At 43.3% G+C, this 15,387-nt stretch overlaps 6 protein-coding genes across 6 annotated transcripts; 3 read left to right on the top strand and 3 right to left on the bottom strand.

Moving 5' to 3' along the window:
* Window positions 1–2,628: 2,628 nt before the first annotated feature.
* J056_000814 (Epoxide hydrolase 2) lies at window positions 2,629–3,749 on the top strand (the record flags this gene model as incomplete). The annotated part of the gene is made up of 3 exons (XM_009270442.1): window positions 2,629–2,764; window positions 2,812–2,897; window positions 2,955–3,749. 3 exons carry the CDS (start codon window positions 2,629–2,631, stop codon window positions 3,747–3,749), a joined length of 1,017 nt encoding a protein of 338 aa, XP_009268717.1.
* Window positions 3,750–4,201: 452 nt separating this feature from the next.
* On the bottom strand, window positions 4,202–7,576 carry J056_000815 (RNA polymerase II-associated protein 1; the record flags this gene model as incomplete). The annotated part of the gene is made up of 2 exons (XM_009270443.1): window positions 4,202–7,123; window positions 7,172–7,576. The coding sequence occupies 2 exons, from the start codon at window positions 7,574–7,576 to the stop codon at window positions 4,202–4,204; spliced, it is 3,327 nt and encodes a 1,108-aa protein (XP_009268718.1).
* Window positions 7,577–7,645: 69 nt separating this feature from the next.
* Window positions 7,646–9,668, bottom strand: J056_000816 (DNA replication licensing factor mcm10; the record flags this gene model as incomplete). The annotated part of the gene is made up of 7 exons (XM_009270444.1): window positions 7,646–7,771; window positions 7,816–7,982; window positions 8,027–8,180; window positions 8,227–8,329; window positions 8,377–9,060; window positions 9,106–9,424; window positions 9,470–9,668. The coding sequence occupies 7 exons, from the start codon at window positions 9,666–9,668 to the stop codon at window positions 7,646–7,648; spliced, it is 1,752 nt and encodes a 583-aa protein (XP_009268719.1).
* Window positions 9,669–9,706: 38 nt separating this feature from the next.
* J056_000817 (GPI transamidase component PIG-T) lies at window positions 9,707–11,442 on the top strand (the record flags this gene model as incomplete). Its single annotated transcript, XM_009270445.1, has 6 exons — window positions 9,707–9,857; window positions 9,904–10,087; window positions 10,135–10,475; window positions 10,523–10,711; window positions 10,757–10,813; window positions 10,865–11,442. The coding sequence occupies 6 exons, from the start codon at window positions 9,707–9,709 to the stop codon at window positions 11,440–11,442; spliced, it is 1,500 nt and encodes a 499-aa protein (XP_009268720.1).
* A 55-nt stretch (window positions 11,443–11,497) lies between these two features.
* J056_000818 (Putative leucine--tRNA ligase, cytoplasmic) lies at window positions 11,498–14,927 on the bottom strand (the record flags this gene model as incomplete). Its single annotated transcript, XM_009270446.1, has 4 exons — window positions 11,498–12,713; window positions 12,761–14,493; window positions 14,539–14,835; window positions 14,895–14,927. The coding sequence occupies 4 exons, from the start codon at window positions 14,925–14,927 to the stop codon at window positions 11,498–11,500; spliced, it is 3,279 nt and encodes a 1,092-aa protein (XP_009268721.1).
* Window positions 14,928–15,019: 92 nt separating this feature from the next.
* J056_000819 (uncharacterized protein) lies at window positions 15,020–15,371 on the top strand (the record flags this gene model as incomplete). The annotated part of the gene is made up of 2 exons (XM_009270447.1): window positions 15,020–15,077; window positions 15,127–15,371. 2 exons carry the CDS (start codon window positions 15,020–15,022, stop codon window positions 15,369–15,371), a joined length of 303 nt encoding a protein of 100 aa, XP_009268722.1.
* Between the last annotated feature and the right edge of the window lie 16 nt (window positions 15,372–15,387).

The raw sequence follows: 15,387 nt of genomic DNA on the forward strand, positions 1-15,387 counted from the left end.
AATGGCCAGAATCACATTAAGGAAAAAGAATAACAAGATAAATATTCTGTTCGAATTAGGACCAATACTCGGAAACGCACACTCTCTTAAAGCCCTTTACCAGTTCTTTAAACCGCAATTGACTATGTACCAAAGATACTCCAGTGGTTCAGCGTAACTGAGAGTAACTATCAATTTACAAATTACGACGCTAGTCAAGAAACGCTTCCAGTTAATTCAGCGCCCCTTTTGACTCCTCATGCTTTAAAAAGTACTGATAGGCGCAGTTTAAACATGCATCGTCTTAACAATATATTCAGATTTCATCATCATCATCATCACCGAATATTTGGCTTTTCGAAGGGTTACAAGGCTTAAGCATTGCAGAAATCGCTTACAATAGGATACATACTGTCTCAATAAAAAGTAAAAATTAAAAAAAAATGAGCTGGAAACAAAAAGGTATTGCCTTTATGGTATTATTGAGTCGGGAAACATTATCTTATACAATCGTACTCCTACCGATGATTCTGCGACTCAAGTTAACATCACAGCTGGCCTAAAGTCAAACCAATGATGAAGATGGAAGCAAAAAAAAAGCTTTGATAGCTTAGAGAATACTATTGCGATTTTTTTGGTTGAAACATTTATCAAAACTCAAATGAACACTCAATGAGAAACAAACCTGATACACAGCAAAGTCAATTATACTTCAAGCAGCAATATACTTAAATCGTTCGGCTGTATCGGATAAATTTTCCACATATCCAACGTACATCGAGTTAACATTTTCACTCTCAGCTGTCGATGGCAAACAGTCGATTTACGATTTTTGGAATCTCCAAAATAAAAAGGCTAAATTATTTCTACTAACTGAGGAGATCAATTTTCGGCTAGAGTAATATCCCTTTGGCTCAAATCTTCCCTTGCAAGCTGCTTCGCATTTTGAAACTCGACATCGCCCTAGAGCACGCAATAGAGCAGTTATAGGAGATTTCGTTCGCTTCATCAGCATTTCCCAAAATACTTCTGGCTTGTACATATTGCAGTCACTCAAATATATTTATTAATCCCCTATTTAGACGCGTGTTGCTTTTTCCAACGCGTAGAGTCCACCAGTCTCAATATTGGAAGGACTAGTTTAGATCATAATGCAATATACAAACTTATTTTTGCAACAAAAGCCGGGGTCAACTCAACTCTGAAATCAGGGTTTGACCTATGATCAGTGCATCTCAAAGTAAATCGTAGACTGAGTGGTGTTGCTCAGCTTATATTGGATCATTGAAAGTCAAGGTAGCCCAGATGATTTATTTCGAGCGTCAAATTACCATCCCTGTAACACTTCAAATCTGTCTAACCTAGTATATAGGTTCATCACGCTGGTATGCAGTCAAATTCACTGACCATTTCTACTACTTCAAATCTGTCTAACCTAGTATATAGGTTCATCACGCTGGTATGCAGTTAAATTCACTGACCATTTCTACTAAAGTCAATTATGTCGAATCATAATTTCAATAGGACGAAATTCAATACAATATCTCCAAATACTTATATGTGGCGTTTTCAAAAAGGACTATTTACTCGGCATCTGGATCCTGTAATAACTTTAGTAGGATAGATAAAGGAGACAGCACTTGGCTTACGCAATTATTAATCCAGCTAAAAAATAAGTCACATCCTGGAGGTCCATCTTCGTTCCTTCTACAGGCAAATAGTTCTTTAGCAATCTCACAGTTCAATCCAGACGGATCACTACCATCTGTGGTCATTGCTATGCTGCCTTCCCATTGTCCATGATGCTCTACGTCTACAACGCACCGCGTACACTTGTCGCTGACAGCTTCACTTGTTTCTTTGATTACATCAAACAAAAAGGCGTATGACATCGTATCAGGAGCTACACCACTTACTGGGTATATCTGAAAATGTGATGGTAAGCTCGAGTTTGCATCAGCGAACGCCGTAGCGGCGCGTCCAATAGGTGTATTAGGGATCAAACTAGAAGGTGATGGTAGCAAGGGAAGATACGATAAAGCTATGAAGAGATGTATCGTTAGAGTACTTGCTAGCTCGTATTGTTTGAGCTTGTAACATAGCGTATATATTACCGGTATCAAGCCGGCATGCCATGCTAGATATTTCAATTTCGTATACGATAAGCATTTATCTCCATAGCAGCCTCCTTCGTCATAAAGACATACATCTAAAAAACAGGGTGTTTCGATGCTCGTGCTTCTCAGGAGTTCAAAACCAACAGCGACAATTAACATAATGAGAGCGATAAAGATAATTTTGAGAAAATCAGAAAGCTTAATCATATCGGTATTTATATTAGCACTTAAGTTTCAAATTCAATGTTTGGTATCACCCGGTGATGGTTCCGATGAACGATATTCTTAAGCGAGATTGAGTGCTTTTAATCATTTCCAAGCTGAACATGATTTCTTCGGAGTGCACTTCCTCCAAGTTGAAAGCTCAGCCAAGATTGATAAATTCATCAAGATTCTACCAAACCACTTGGACTGCTTAAGGTGGTCATCTGCCTAGGCTCCTTCAACAAATGAGAATAAATGAACTTATATCAGAAATTGCCAATTACTGGCTACGGAATCCGGTGAATGCCTCAATTTTATACACCCAAGGATGAATTTCGATCTTCCGGAAAGCTACACACTCAAAAATGCGAATTTGCGTGGTTTGAATTGGAAATATGTTGATTTACTCCCTAAAAGTCCACAAAAAGGCACTTTCTTACTTGTGCACGGCTTTCCCGATACATGTGATCATATGATACGAACGCAAGTGGATTCTGACACACTGTCGCAGGGTTCAGCTGGCACACTGTCGCTAAGCAGCTCGTAACGGCTGGATATCGCTGTGTGATTCCATCGCTCGTCGGCTTCTGTGGGACAGTAAGTGATGGTTGTGAATACGGATATACAACACACATCTGACTCGCAATACACCAGGACACTCCTGATGACTTGAAGCGATACACGCGTGTTGAGATGGCTCACGACATGGCAGCCCTACTCGAGCAGCTTGAAATTGAGCAAGTAGTCGCAGTTGGTCATGACTGGGGAAGTATGGCAGTGCAGCGGCTGGCCGCCATATCTCCATCTAAAGTTGAAAAAGTTATACTGTTGAGTGTGCCATACACACCGCCGGCGACAGTTAGATGCACACTGGAGAGCGTTGTGGAAGGAGGATTCCCCGTATTTGGATATCAGCTTCTGTGGAGAGATGACAAAACAATAGCGAGATTAGAAAGCAGCGAGCCTCTCCGTAAGTCCTTCTTCGCCAGTCTTTTCTCTAGGCCTGGCGACAAAAGTGTACGGCCTGTCGGATATAATTGGCAAAAACTCGGGTCGGAAGAGTGGGCTGCCGAAATGCATCCTCACACTACACACGAGTCGTCGCTTCTTGGTGCATTCTATGAATGGCACGTTGCCCAGTTCAGCAGGTTCGGCATGAGGGGTCCTTGCAGTCAGTATAAGGTTTGGGAGTTGAACAGCGAACTAGAAGTGCAGCTCGAGCTGCCACAACGCCTCGAACAACCCATTCTGCAGGTTTTCTTCGGCGGAGAAAGCCTCCTCAGTAATAGACAGAAGAGGATGGCTGTCGAATCTTCTAACGATCAAATCAAGACTGTAATAGTGGAAGATGGGGAGTCTCACTGGTATTTGTTGGAAAAACCAGACACGATCAGCAAGCTTATTTTTGAGTATGTCGATTGCGCAGGGCAGGCTAAGAGTAATTTGTAAATTGTGCGCGCGGAAATGATTCTTTGGAATAAATGAAATACAACAAGGCTTATATGATAATGTAGCTGTAAGTTGAATCAACATTTATAGTGTGAAGTGTAAAATGTAAGGTTATAGGCGAAATACATGACCTAAGACGTCGGAAATAACAAAGAAAGTAAAAGTGCACCGTATATGCAAGGTATGAGTGTGGTTTGTTTTGTCTAAAAGGCATCTCTGGATTTCTTACGTGTATCTTAAAACCTGTATAAATCATTTAATTAATCAATGTATCGTGGCTCATTTAAATTACTATCTGTCAATATCAACAAATTTGGAAAGTCGCTTAAGATAATGCTTCAATACAGCATAGGAAATCAAGGCTATCTCAGGAAGAAGGTTCTAACTCGTGATATCAGATATTGATGAGGCAACCAGATAAGTTAGGCAATAAATATTAAATATACTAAAATCTATACAAAGGTTGATAATGCACCCAGCTTATCACTCAGCAACTTCTCGTTACTGTCTTTCAACATAACCAACCTCCTCTGCACTTCCTGCTCGCTTGCGTTGGCTTCATTTGGTAGTTTGAGTCCTTTTTCACTATTACCGTAACGCAAAACAACTATGGCCACATCTGGATGTGAAGATAGAAGAGAGACCATTAAATCACGCTTCAGAGTTTCGTCCTGTGTGTTCCACAAGGTCAACGCAGAATGATGAAGTGCAATCCAAAACAAAAGCGGCTGCATATCCAACGAAAGCGACCTAGATGAAATAGCCCTTGCATAAGCTTTCACCACATCCTTGTTGTGCTCGATCGGGTAGAGAAGCTTGCCTACAAACCACTTTGGGAAGTCTGTCCATGTCAGCCTAATGCTCTTCAGACAGTTGGCGTGATCGACCCATAAGAGTCTTCTGTAGTCGTCGGCGAGATGCAGCGGAGGAAAGAGCATTGTGGCTGTGTTTGCATCTCCCAACGATATCGACTCGAACAGACCCACGTAATCGGTGAAAAGCTGGTAGAAAGGTACACCAGCCTTGGCTTCCTCCTGCACATCCTCCAACGTTTCCGATTCTTCCTCCAACCCCGACAAAGCTCTGTGCAACACCATTTTTAAGGCTATTTGTACGCGCTGATTTCTAAACACCTCGCCGCCTTCGACTCCCAACTCGAGTAGAAAGATGCGCATAAGTTGGAGCAATAGCGCACTGCTGGACGAAGGCAACACTCTATCCACCATTTCCTGCAGCGTCAAGCCACCCATGACCAAGTCGACCTCGCTATAATTCCAATCTACAGGCAAATTTTTGAGCGCTTCGCTGTCAGCCGATCGTGAAAGCTCATCCAAAGTCATCTTGAGTGCCCATTTGTCGTACAACAGAGTATTCGTATCATGAGGAATAGTAAGAGTTGAGATTTGAGACAGATCCTGACTCTGCACCGACACGCCTGCATATATTCCATCAACAAGCATAAGCTTTGCACTTTCAAGCAGCAGCGGAACTGTTGTCAGCTTTGCAGCTTCAACTTCACGTTCTGGGAAGTACGTTATTGAGGAAATCATTGGTATTGGTGTGTCTTTGAGAACATGTGTGAAAACTGCAATCATGATATTCTCATCACCCTCTCTTAGCACACTAAGTAAGCGCAGTGCTGACCTCAACTTGATGTCGCTGATCTCTGACTGTATTAAATGTCTGCCGACCAGATCCAATCCAGATCTCCAGTAATTATATGTCACTGTGTCAGCCTTCGAAATGTTGACTAGTAGAACATCCTGTAAATCTTCGGATAGTGAATAATTACCGCAATAAGAAATTAACTGAGCAGCTGAATTGACAATGTTAAGTGCCTTTGCGGCTGTTTGGCAATCTTCCTTCATCAGTGTACATGATAAGATCGAATCTGCAGCCACTCGTGATTGGATATCAGCAACATTCCTGACAGATTGGACATCTACATGCTCTTCCAACCAGCCTCTCTTATCCGTGATACCTTTGTTACCTCTCAGCCAGACACTGATATAGGCCCAGATGGTTGACAAAGAGAGCTCATCTTGCACACCACAAAGGCCTGCTAAAGCAAAGTCAATCATACTTTCCACCTGTGTCCATACGATGACATGGTGGGGTGTAGTATGATGAGGATCGATAGCGCAAATGGTCCACATCCTAAGCACGTTGAACAGAGAAGAGACAAAGTTGGTACTATTATTTGAAGAGCTTGTTTCTTTGTTGCTCAACCACTTCGCGCAATCCACACCAATCGTCTCAATTACAGCCACGCCTTGCACAAAGCCATACATGGCCAATGTCTGCATCAGCTTGAGCGTCTCTATGGCCAAAAACCACGAGTCTTTTCGACTGCTGTTGAATGGAAGTATAGTGAGGTAGCGACTGGCGACATCTACGACTTTCTCACTCTTGACTGCGTGAGCATTGGACCGGGATGTTGAGGCAATACATCTCAAAGCAGCAATAGCGAGGGAGTCGGGCTGATCTTCACTTGGCCAAGGCTTTTCGATGAATATACGTACAAACCTTTCTAAAAATAGAGGTGTATTTACGCATTCGCTGGCGGTCTTGATGGAGTGTCTAGACAGTGCATACACGATGCTGGACACTTTTTTCAATTCATTGCTGTCGTCAGATATGACAGCATTGCCCTTGAGTAGATCATTAAGGGTGTCCACCAAGTCTGTCCTGAAAGTGAGGAAGGCGAGGGGCGACGAGAGCAATTCGCGCATTTCTTCAGGCTTAAGGGTGAGTTGTCCAGAGTATACCTTGAGTACGGGTGAAGCGCATTCTGCGTATGTGAAGGTGTCATAAAGCACACGATCTAGTCGCAAATGTTGTAAAAAAATACTTGCTATGCCAGACAAACCAGCAACTACTATGCTTCTGTTGGTGTCATTCATTGCAAATCTAAGTGCAAGAACTGCCTTGCCTAGTTGTACATAGTTCAGCTTCTCAGCAGCGTTTTCTGGATATTCCTGCTTGTACCATTTCAAAAGCACATGAGAGAGCGAACGCAATGCTAGGATGCGTTGTGAGATGTTGATGCTTCCGCATAAAATTAAAAACTCGTCGACAGTGTAACCAGGTGAGCCTTGATCGCGGCCATGATGATGCATTCCTTCTAGATATGCTTGCGTGTCTTGTGGCATTATGTCACCACTAAAGTCAAATCTAAGCGCGTCTTTCTTTGTTTCTGATGATGGTGGTGGGAGGGATGTGAGCCAGGAATGTTGATCTTCATTGTACTCGGCGTCTGGAAAGTACTTTTCGCGAATAAGGCGCTGTGTGGGGTCTTCTTGCCTTTCTTCAGGTGGAGATGTAGTCTGAATCCTGACTGATTTGCGCTGCACTTGCGCTGCACCTTCTTTAAGCTGATTTAGTTTTAGAATGAGATGCTAGTAATAAATGTATCAACCAACCTCATTCTTGTCGTCATGGCCTGGCGTCTGTAATGGCTGCTCGTTGGCGTCGTTATCTTGCACATCTCCAGAGCCGCTCTTCTGCGCTCTCTTGCGCAGAAATTCTACCATCTTTGGTCCCAGCTTCTCTTCGATATCTGCTTGCTCGTGTGAAATCTCCTGTTGTGACATCTTCGATATAACATTTCTGTTCTCGGAGTCTATAGAACTATCTCCCGTCGACGATGCTGCCGTTGTTGCCGTTGCAGTGGCAGAAGTGCTGGGTGCAGCTTCATCGGCTTTCTGCTTGCTCGATTGGAATTTACTCCTGATTTTAGGCGTTGGAAATCCTTTAGTGGGCGCTGTTGGCGGCGCGGGTGCTTTCGCCGTGGACGTGGAGTCCTTTTCAACGATATCGCTAAGCATCGCGGTGATGTCAAGAAACAAAGGAAATTTATAATTTATAATCAAGTACAAATGTATTTTTCCAAGCTGCTATTCACTGTCACTGTCTAACACAACCATCTTCACTTCTTCCTCTTTCTTTTCTTCAGGCGCTGGTCCTTTTGAGACTTGACTTGACGGCGCTTTCTTGAGACTGAGCGACTGTATAAGATTATCCTGCGCATCATCAGCATACTCATCTTGTACACTTAAACACCCACTTTCTGCTTTGAATCGTTATTTGTATCTCTTTGATCACGATGAGCATTTCCAGCTGGATTGAATCCTATCTTGCGAATATGCTGAGAGTTGAACACCACTCTACGCGTATCAGCTGGCTCAGCTTGGCTTGACTTGCTTGTGGCTCTTGATCGCTTTGGTTTTGATACTTACGACATATAAGCAGAAGCCTACAGCTAATGTAAAACTTACGGTCTTTGATAATACCCTCATTCACCTCTCTTTGTCTCTTTCGTTTCAGTCGCTCTTCTTTCTCGCGCCCATAAACACCCGAGGAGTTCTGCTCCGAGTTGTTTGTCGTAATGCCACTAAAGGTATATGTTGGTGTGTAGTTGGTATCATAGGGCTGGTGAAGTCTTAGATTGTGTTCAAAATTATCTAAAATAACTTACATCTTTGAATCCAGCAAATTTTCTATCTGATTCTTCGAAACCTCGCGTAGCTTTGTTCGAGCGAAATCTGTCTTTCTTTGCAGAAGCACCCATACCACCAGTACTAATGAGTAGGTTAGTATATCTTCAACTGAGACACCCTAATCCCACCTTGATGAAAATTCTGGTCTATTGTTTCTCGTCCTTTCTATCCCCGTCTGCATGTGAAATTCACACACCTTTCCTCTTCTCTTGTCTATCCATTTCGGACACCTCTCTCCTCCCTGTTTGAGAGCTTCACAATGACCATAATCCTTACTGTGCCCAATCACACAAATAGAATCAGCATTAACAACAGTCACACCGAGTATATTGCCTCGACCTTGATGTGGTTTCAGTATGTCGGGGTTGAGTAGGGCAATGACTGAGCCCTGCTTCATTTTCCAAAACTTTTCAAATGCACCTCCACTGCCACCACTGTAAAGCATCTCACCATCAGAATCACGTTCGCTCTTCTCTGCAGCGAAAAGGAGTAGTTTCAAATGAGCATTTCCGCTCTGTGAGTGGTTCATATCAATTATACTAAACGAGCAGAAATTCTTGACACTGTGATCCTTCTGAAATTTGTTTTTCTGACGCACTTGATCCTCTACGTTGGTTTCTTGCTTACCTTTGGTCTGCTTGATACCGCTTCCTGTTCCAACTACACCAATAGTCACCCAATCATCTTGTACTGGTACATGGTAGCTTGTTCCACCTGGACTGATCTTGGCAACTGAGTAGACTGCTGAAGGATATATGACGTAGCTCGAAGAAAGAGCTGCTGATAGTTGCGAGTGGGGAATGTATCTCTGGCTGTGTAGAGTTAGGTGACAGTTTGATTGTCACAAACGCACCCACCTCAGACGCGTACTAGAATTTGGTTCCAGTTCCAGACAATCCTCATCAGGTTTTTCTGGATACTTTGAACCATGCTGCAGCTGTTCGATAATCTGAAGCTCCTCATCACGCATATTACTACGATCGGATATTTCCTGTAGGTTCTCTCTCCTGTTCTTGAATGATGTGCTCCTATTAGCACTGTAATCGATATCATCATCACTACTTTGTCCAGATTGACGCGTCTTATTGAGTTTATTGAGATTGTTAAGGAGGCTTGATTGGTGTTTTATTTTCTCTTTCGCCCCCGGTTTGCTATTCTTAGGTGTAGTCGCGGTGTCTGCAACACGCGTCAGTGGAGTGATTCGTAGGGATAATGACTCACAACTCGATCCAAGTGATCTAGAAGTATTTGGTGGCTTATCAATGTTATCTGGCATCTTAGCCTTTGCTTTCTTCTGGGGTGAGTCGGGCACGAGCACATTGGATTTTGAGCTGGGCTGTTCGGGCGACTTATTGCTACTCAATTGAGCTTCCAGCTTGGCAATTTGTGCACGAATTTCGTCATCCTGGTGGTGGCTCATTGGGTTGCTCAAGTCAACGAGGATTGATAAAGAAATCGATGATAAGCTGGCTAATTTTGCTCCTTCTCATTGGATTAGCAGCTTGTAGAGACAGCAAGGACGGCTTTGATGAATTTCTCTCCATAAAACCTCTACAGGATGGAAGAGTAGACACTGCATTCAATTTCACTATCAGCGATCAGGATATTTGTGAGCGTGTAGGCTATGTTATTACAGCGCTTACACATGTTTACAGCACCTCACTCTCACCTTTTCCCGCTTCCACTCGTCAACCTCCTCACTTCACCTGAACTCGATATCGATGAGCTTCATCTGAGTCTGTCAGCGGGTAGATGGGACTATGATAAGTGGCATTATCCTACATTCCCTCAACTGGGCAGCTCCGGTGCAGAAGTCTGGGTGTCACACAAGTCTGACAGGTGCGTCATTGTCTTCTCATTGCGCTGACGCTTTAACACCTCGACAGATCGCAAGAGAAATGGAATCGTGTCGTACACAGGATATCAGGACTATTCTGCGCATCACTTAGCACATCAGATAACACCAATCACTTGCTTCTCGATGATAAGACATGGACATATGCTCAAATATCTTCACAGCTGCCTTGCACAGAGAATCTTACACCTTTTATCGCACTGTTGCCTTGCAAAAGCGCTGCTGGATTGGGTCAATTACTCAACCCTCACAAGATATTCGACGCTGATTATCACAGTCTGGCCTTATCAATGTTCAATCAAGGCAGTGGCGCTCGTTTAGAAATTAAAGTCGAAGCAGTCTTTAATCCTGCTCGAGTTGATCAACAAAGGCGTAAGCATTACGGGTTTGTGACTTGATCATTCTAATCTAATACGCAGAGTACTCAACTAAAGCCATGTTCGATAGAACAGTCAAACAAAAATGTGAGTTGGCGGATAGCAGCATGGTGTACTTTGGTCTTCCACCTCCGCCTGGTGAAGAACTCAATCAAGATGTGTGGGTGGTGCTTCCAGAGGATCATGAAGGAGAGGTCAAAGATGGAACAATAGAGCTGGACTTGATGACAAGTGAGTAGGTAGAAAGTGTTCAAGTACATTCTAACTCCAGTAAAGCATCAAAACAACTCGGATTAGCATTAATTTGGCCATTCCAGGAAACTTTCATATATCGTAAGTCTTAAAAATCTAATCACTTACCACTCAAAATTAACATCCACAAAGCTAGATACACTACCAAACCCCCTATACAGATTCGAAGAGATCAGATAGCAGGTCCAGTAGAGGAGACATTCACGATGAAAATAACTATAGAAAACACTCAGGACGAGGACGCGCAAGTCAGCTACCTGCAATCAATACCCTGGCAAGTCAAACCATGGTTACATACCTTCAGAATATATGGCGATAGTAGTAGTGATTCAACCTCCTTTAAGCACAACCAAGCTAAAGCTGATAAAGAACCGTATTCACTCCAAGTAAACACCACACTTGCACCACATTCAGAAACCATAATCGAGTGTATCTATCAGCGCCAATTTCTCAAGTACACAGATTACGCACCTGACATTCACCGTGGCATCGACATACCACCCGGATTTATACGTTTCGAAGCAGACAACATGACAAAAGTAGCATACACGACACCAATGTTGGTTGATCTAGCAACACCAGACTTTTCAATGCCGTACAACGTGATTATAATAACCAGCACAGTCGTAGCTCTCTTCTTCGGTAGCGTATACAACATACTAGTACGTGACTTCCAATTAATTCCTAAGAAAGAATCAAAATCAGACTGAGGCTTGTATAGTAATAGCAATGAAAATGTATAAAATAGAAATTAAAGATACCTTTTTAATCAACATTGTAATATTGGAAACCAGGTGAATTTGGCTCAGCATTGTCAATAAGCTTCTTAACGTGATCAGGAAGATCCTTGTATTGTTCGCTGGCAGAGCTGTTCTGGCCTTCAACCTCATAAACTTCAAACTTTTCTAGGTTCAAAGTTTTGCGGAAGTAAGCAGCAGCGCTTAAGAGAACCTCACGTTCATTGAATGGCAAAGTTCTGTTGAATGCAGTCTCACCACCGAACTGCAAAGCACGTTTCTTGAGGATTTGAGTAAATGGCATTATCTTCTTATCCTTAATCAAACCCTTTTCAGAAATGATGTTTCTCAGTTTAGCATCATCGAACTTCTTTTCCTTCTCGTCCCAACATGCGCTGGCGTATTCGACACACTCCTCTTGCCAAGCTGGGTAGGACTTTGCGGTGAAGACCTTCAATGCTTTCTTGGCTTTAGCATCGAAAGCTTCTGGTGTTGTTCCCTTGCCGCCCTTCTTACGTCTTGCCAATGCTAACTCCGCATCTCTCATTGTCTTTACTGATGATCTGACGTAGAGGAGACTATCGTAGAGGGTTTGGTCAACTGGTGCAACATCTGGGTAACGCTCGTGCTGAACACTTCCAGGTAATTTGAGGATATTTTGCCAGATGTGTTCCGAAAAGTGAGGAATGATTGGGGTGATGATGAGTGCTTGGAGCTTGATCCATTCAAGAACGAGATCGCCATGCATACCTTCTTCAATGGTGACCTCTCTATACCAGTCTCTAGCTGATTGGAACTCATAGAATCCAGACTTAAGTGCCTCCTTGTAGAAGGTACCTTCGTAGCTCTTGTATGCCTCATGCACGCAGTGGTTCATTTCGTTGACAAATGCACGGTCGTGGAATGAATCAGCTGGACCGCTTCTGTAAGATGACCTGTTTTCAACTACCTCTCTGCACCATTCAGTCAAGGTGTGCAGACGGAGAATAGCGGCATTGGCAGTCTTCTCTTCGAAGTTAGCATCTTCGATACCGTCACCAGCGTCTGCCAATGTGAGTCTTGTAGCATCTGCACCGAACTTTTCAACTGCATCTCTAAGAGTGAGGGTGTTTCCGGTTGACTTTGACATCTTTGCTCCGTTTAACATTAAGTGGCCGTTGGCTCTCATAGATCTTGGCCATTGTTCTTCTGGGAATAAACAAGAGTGGTTGTAGATGGAGAATGAAAGGTGGTTATTGATAAGGCTGTGAATGGTTAAATTTTTCGCGAAGGATGTTAGACAAAAACTCACTCTTTTCCTGAGGAACGAAGGTCCATCGGGTAGAAGTAGCTGAATTCCTTTTGAAGTCTCTTCAGATCTTTCTCTTCAATTGAGGACTTTGGTAATGTCTTACCACCGCCAAAGATGTACTCAAATACTTCATCAGTGAGGTCTTCATGCTTGATTCCCAATTGACCAGGCTTAGTACCCTTTACATCCCCTTGGAGGAGATGAGCGATAGTGTAGTAAGCCATGTAGATGGTTGAGTCAGTGAGAGATTCGACTAGGTACTGCTTATCCCAAGGTAATCTACTACCCAACCCGAATGATCTAGCACAAGCCCATTGGTTCAACCAGCCAAGGGAATACTCGAAGCCTAATCTTGTTTCGTTGAAGTAGGTGTTCATTCTCTTGAGTAACTCCATAGACTGAGCTTTCCATCCATCTTCACCGTAGTCCAAGTACCATTGATCGCAAAGTGCGACGATACATTCATCACCACTTCTACTCATGACCATACCCTCTGGCTCAGAGTAGGCGATAGCGGTACCGTTCTTGATCATCTCATCTCTAACTTTGTTCTTGACTTCTTGGACTGGCTGTCCGGTGAATTCTCCCGTAACCATAACACCTCCGTAGAAACCTTCCTTGTAAGCGATTTCCTTTGCTTCGACGAGGTTTTTAGCATCTTTTGGTGATTGAACCTTAAACTTCTCGCAGAGTGCTTTAGCGGTGAGATCACCGTATGTTGGAGTTTTAAGAACTGGGATGATATCATGAGAAACCCATGCTGGGTCAATACCGTAAAACTCTGCCTTCTTTCTCAACTCCATGTAGTTGGCGTAATCGTCTGGAGAGTCCGATGGAACAGATGTAACAACACCAGTACCCTTAGTTGGCAAAACACTCTCCATAGGAAGCATGAAGATGCGATCGAGAACGGCAAGAGGTGCCTTAAGTGAAGTACCAACAATATCGCTACCTTTGATGGTAGCAATCTTGCGAACTTCACCTTCATAAGCAGTGACACCCTGGAAAGCCATATTACGAATAGCTCTTTCAGTTGTGATAAAGACTTGATCGTCATTCACTGAAAAGACACCGTATTCGATCTTTGGACCGACATAACAGTTGGTCTGACCATACATAGTCTCTGGACGGAGGGTTGCAGCAACAAAGAAAGTCTGCTTGTTAGCGAGAGTGGACTTTATCTCCGGAGAAATCTTTTCCGACCACTCTAAAACTTGCATTTTGATACCGGTGTACTCCTGTGGGCCGACGCCCTCGCCAGAAGATCTGTCGTGGTCCATACATGGTTGACCATCCTTGATAGAGTAGATGGTGTGTCTTTTACCAAACTTGACCTTTTCAAGGGCCTTGAGTTTGTTCATTTGCCATCTAACGAAGGCATCATAGTAAGGGTTGATATCAGTGGTGATGAATGAGCGTCTCCAGTCAATGCGAGTACCAAGAGCAGTACAATCAGCCTGTGCAATTGGAGGGAAGTACTCCAACCAAAATTCTGGATCAGAGAACTTGTAACACTCAGCTCTTGGTACACCGAGAGATTCCATAATTTGGAATTGATATTGGAGACCGGTGTTTTTTGCGGCAACTTTACCCTTTTGAGCCTTATCTTTTCTGTCTGCAGGCTGATCAACGACAGGGCCTGTAGGATCAGTTTCTTCGTCAGTCTGGTCTTTGTAGCCAGAGAGGTCTTTTCCGAAGAGTTGAGTTTCACGAACAATCTTGTCTGCGGCGGCCTGAGGAAGGATAAGTGAGAGAATAGAGGAAATGAAGAGACGGACCTTGATAGGCATACCTGTACAGTGGAAACCTAAGGGAAACAGAGCTCTCTTTCCCTTCATTCTCTCCCAACCGGTCGCAAATTCAACCTTTGAGATGGAAAAAGCGTGTCCCAAGTGGAGACTACCATTCATATATGGATATGGGAAAGTTGAGAGGTACTTTGGGTACTTTGCGTGTAACTCATCGACGCTCATGTCCATCAGCTCATTTGGAGGATCGATTTCAAATACTTTGTTATCATTCCACTGCGATTGGATAGATTTTTCAATTCCTTTGAGATAATCTCTTTTGTCTGTCTGTTTGGGGCAAATAGAGCAAATGAGCCAGAGATTCTGGATTTAGTCGAAAAGCGCACCTTTTCCAATTGAATTGGACCTTGAGTAGTCATTCTACGTAGCCTATTCACTATAAATCGAAGAATTTTACTTTTATTTGTTGGTCGTCAAGTCAATCGCTCGCTGTCTTCTTCACTCCTCGACGATGCCAAAATTATCAAAATTAGAGCGCAAAGCGCAGCCAGAACCTCCAGTGAATCTAGGTTAGTGAGAACTATCATTTCTATAAACATCCCTTCTAACTTGCCTCAGGCGACGTCGACGATGGTTTGGACAACAGGCACGAATTGGAAAAGAAGGTTGCTTCCGTTAAGGCTAGAAATAGCTCAAATGCCTCCCATAAAGGCCTCGGCAGGAAGAAATCTACAAAGCAGCGAACACGCACCTCAAAAGCTGCGGAAAGAGCCGCTGAACACGCCGATAAGCTCAAGAATAAGCGTTCAGACTCCGAAACTCGCAAGCAAAAAAGGGACAACAGCAAAAGTGTCTGGGAATAATTTATTACGTTTAACG

The sequence above is a fragment of the Wallemia ichthyophaga genome, assembly GCF_000400465.1.
Source record: "Wallemia ichthyophaga EXF-994 unplaced genomic scaffold scaffold12, whole genome shotgun sequence".
Taxonomy (NCBI): domain Eukaryota; kingdom Fungi; phylum Basidiomycota; class Wallemiomycetes; order Wallemiales; family Wallemiaceae; genus Wallemia; species Wallemia ichthyophaga.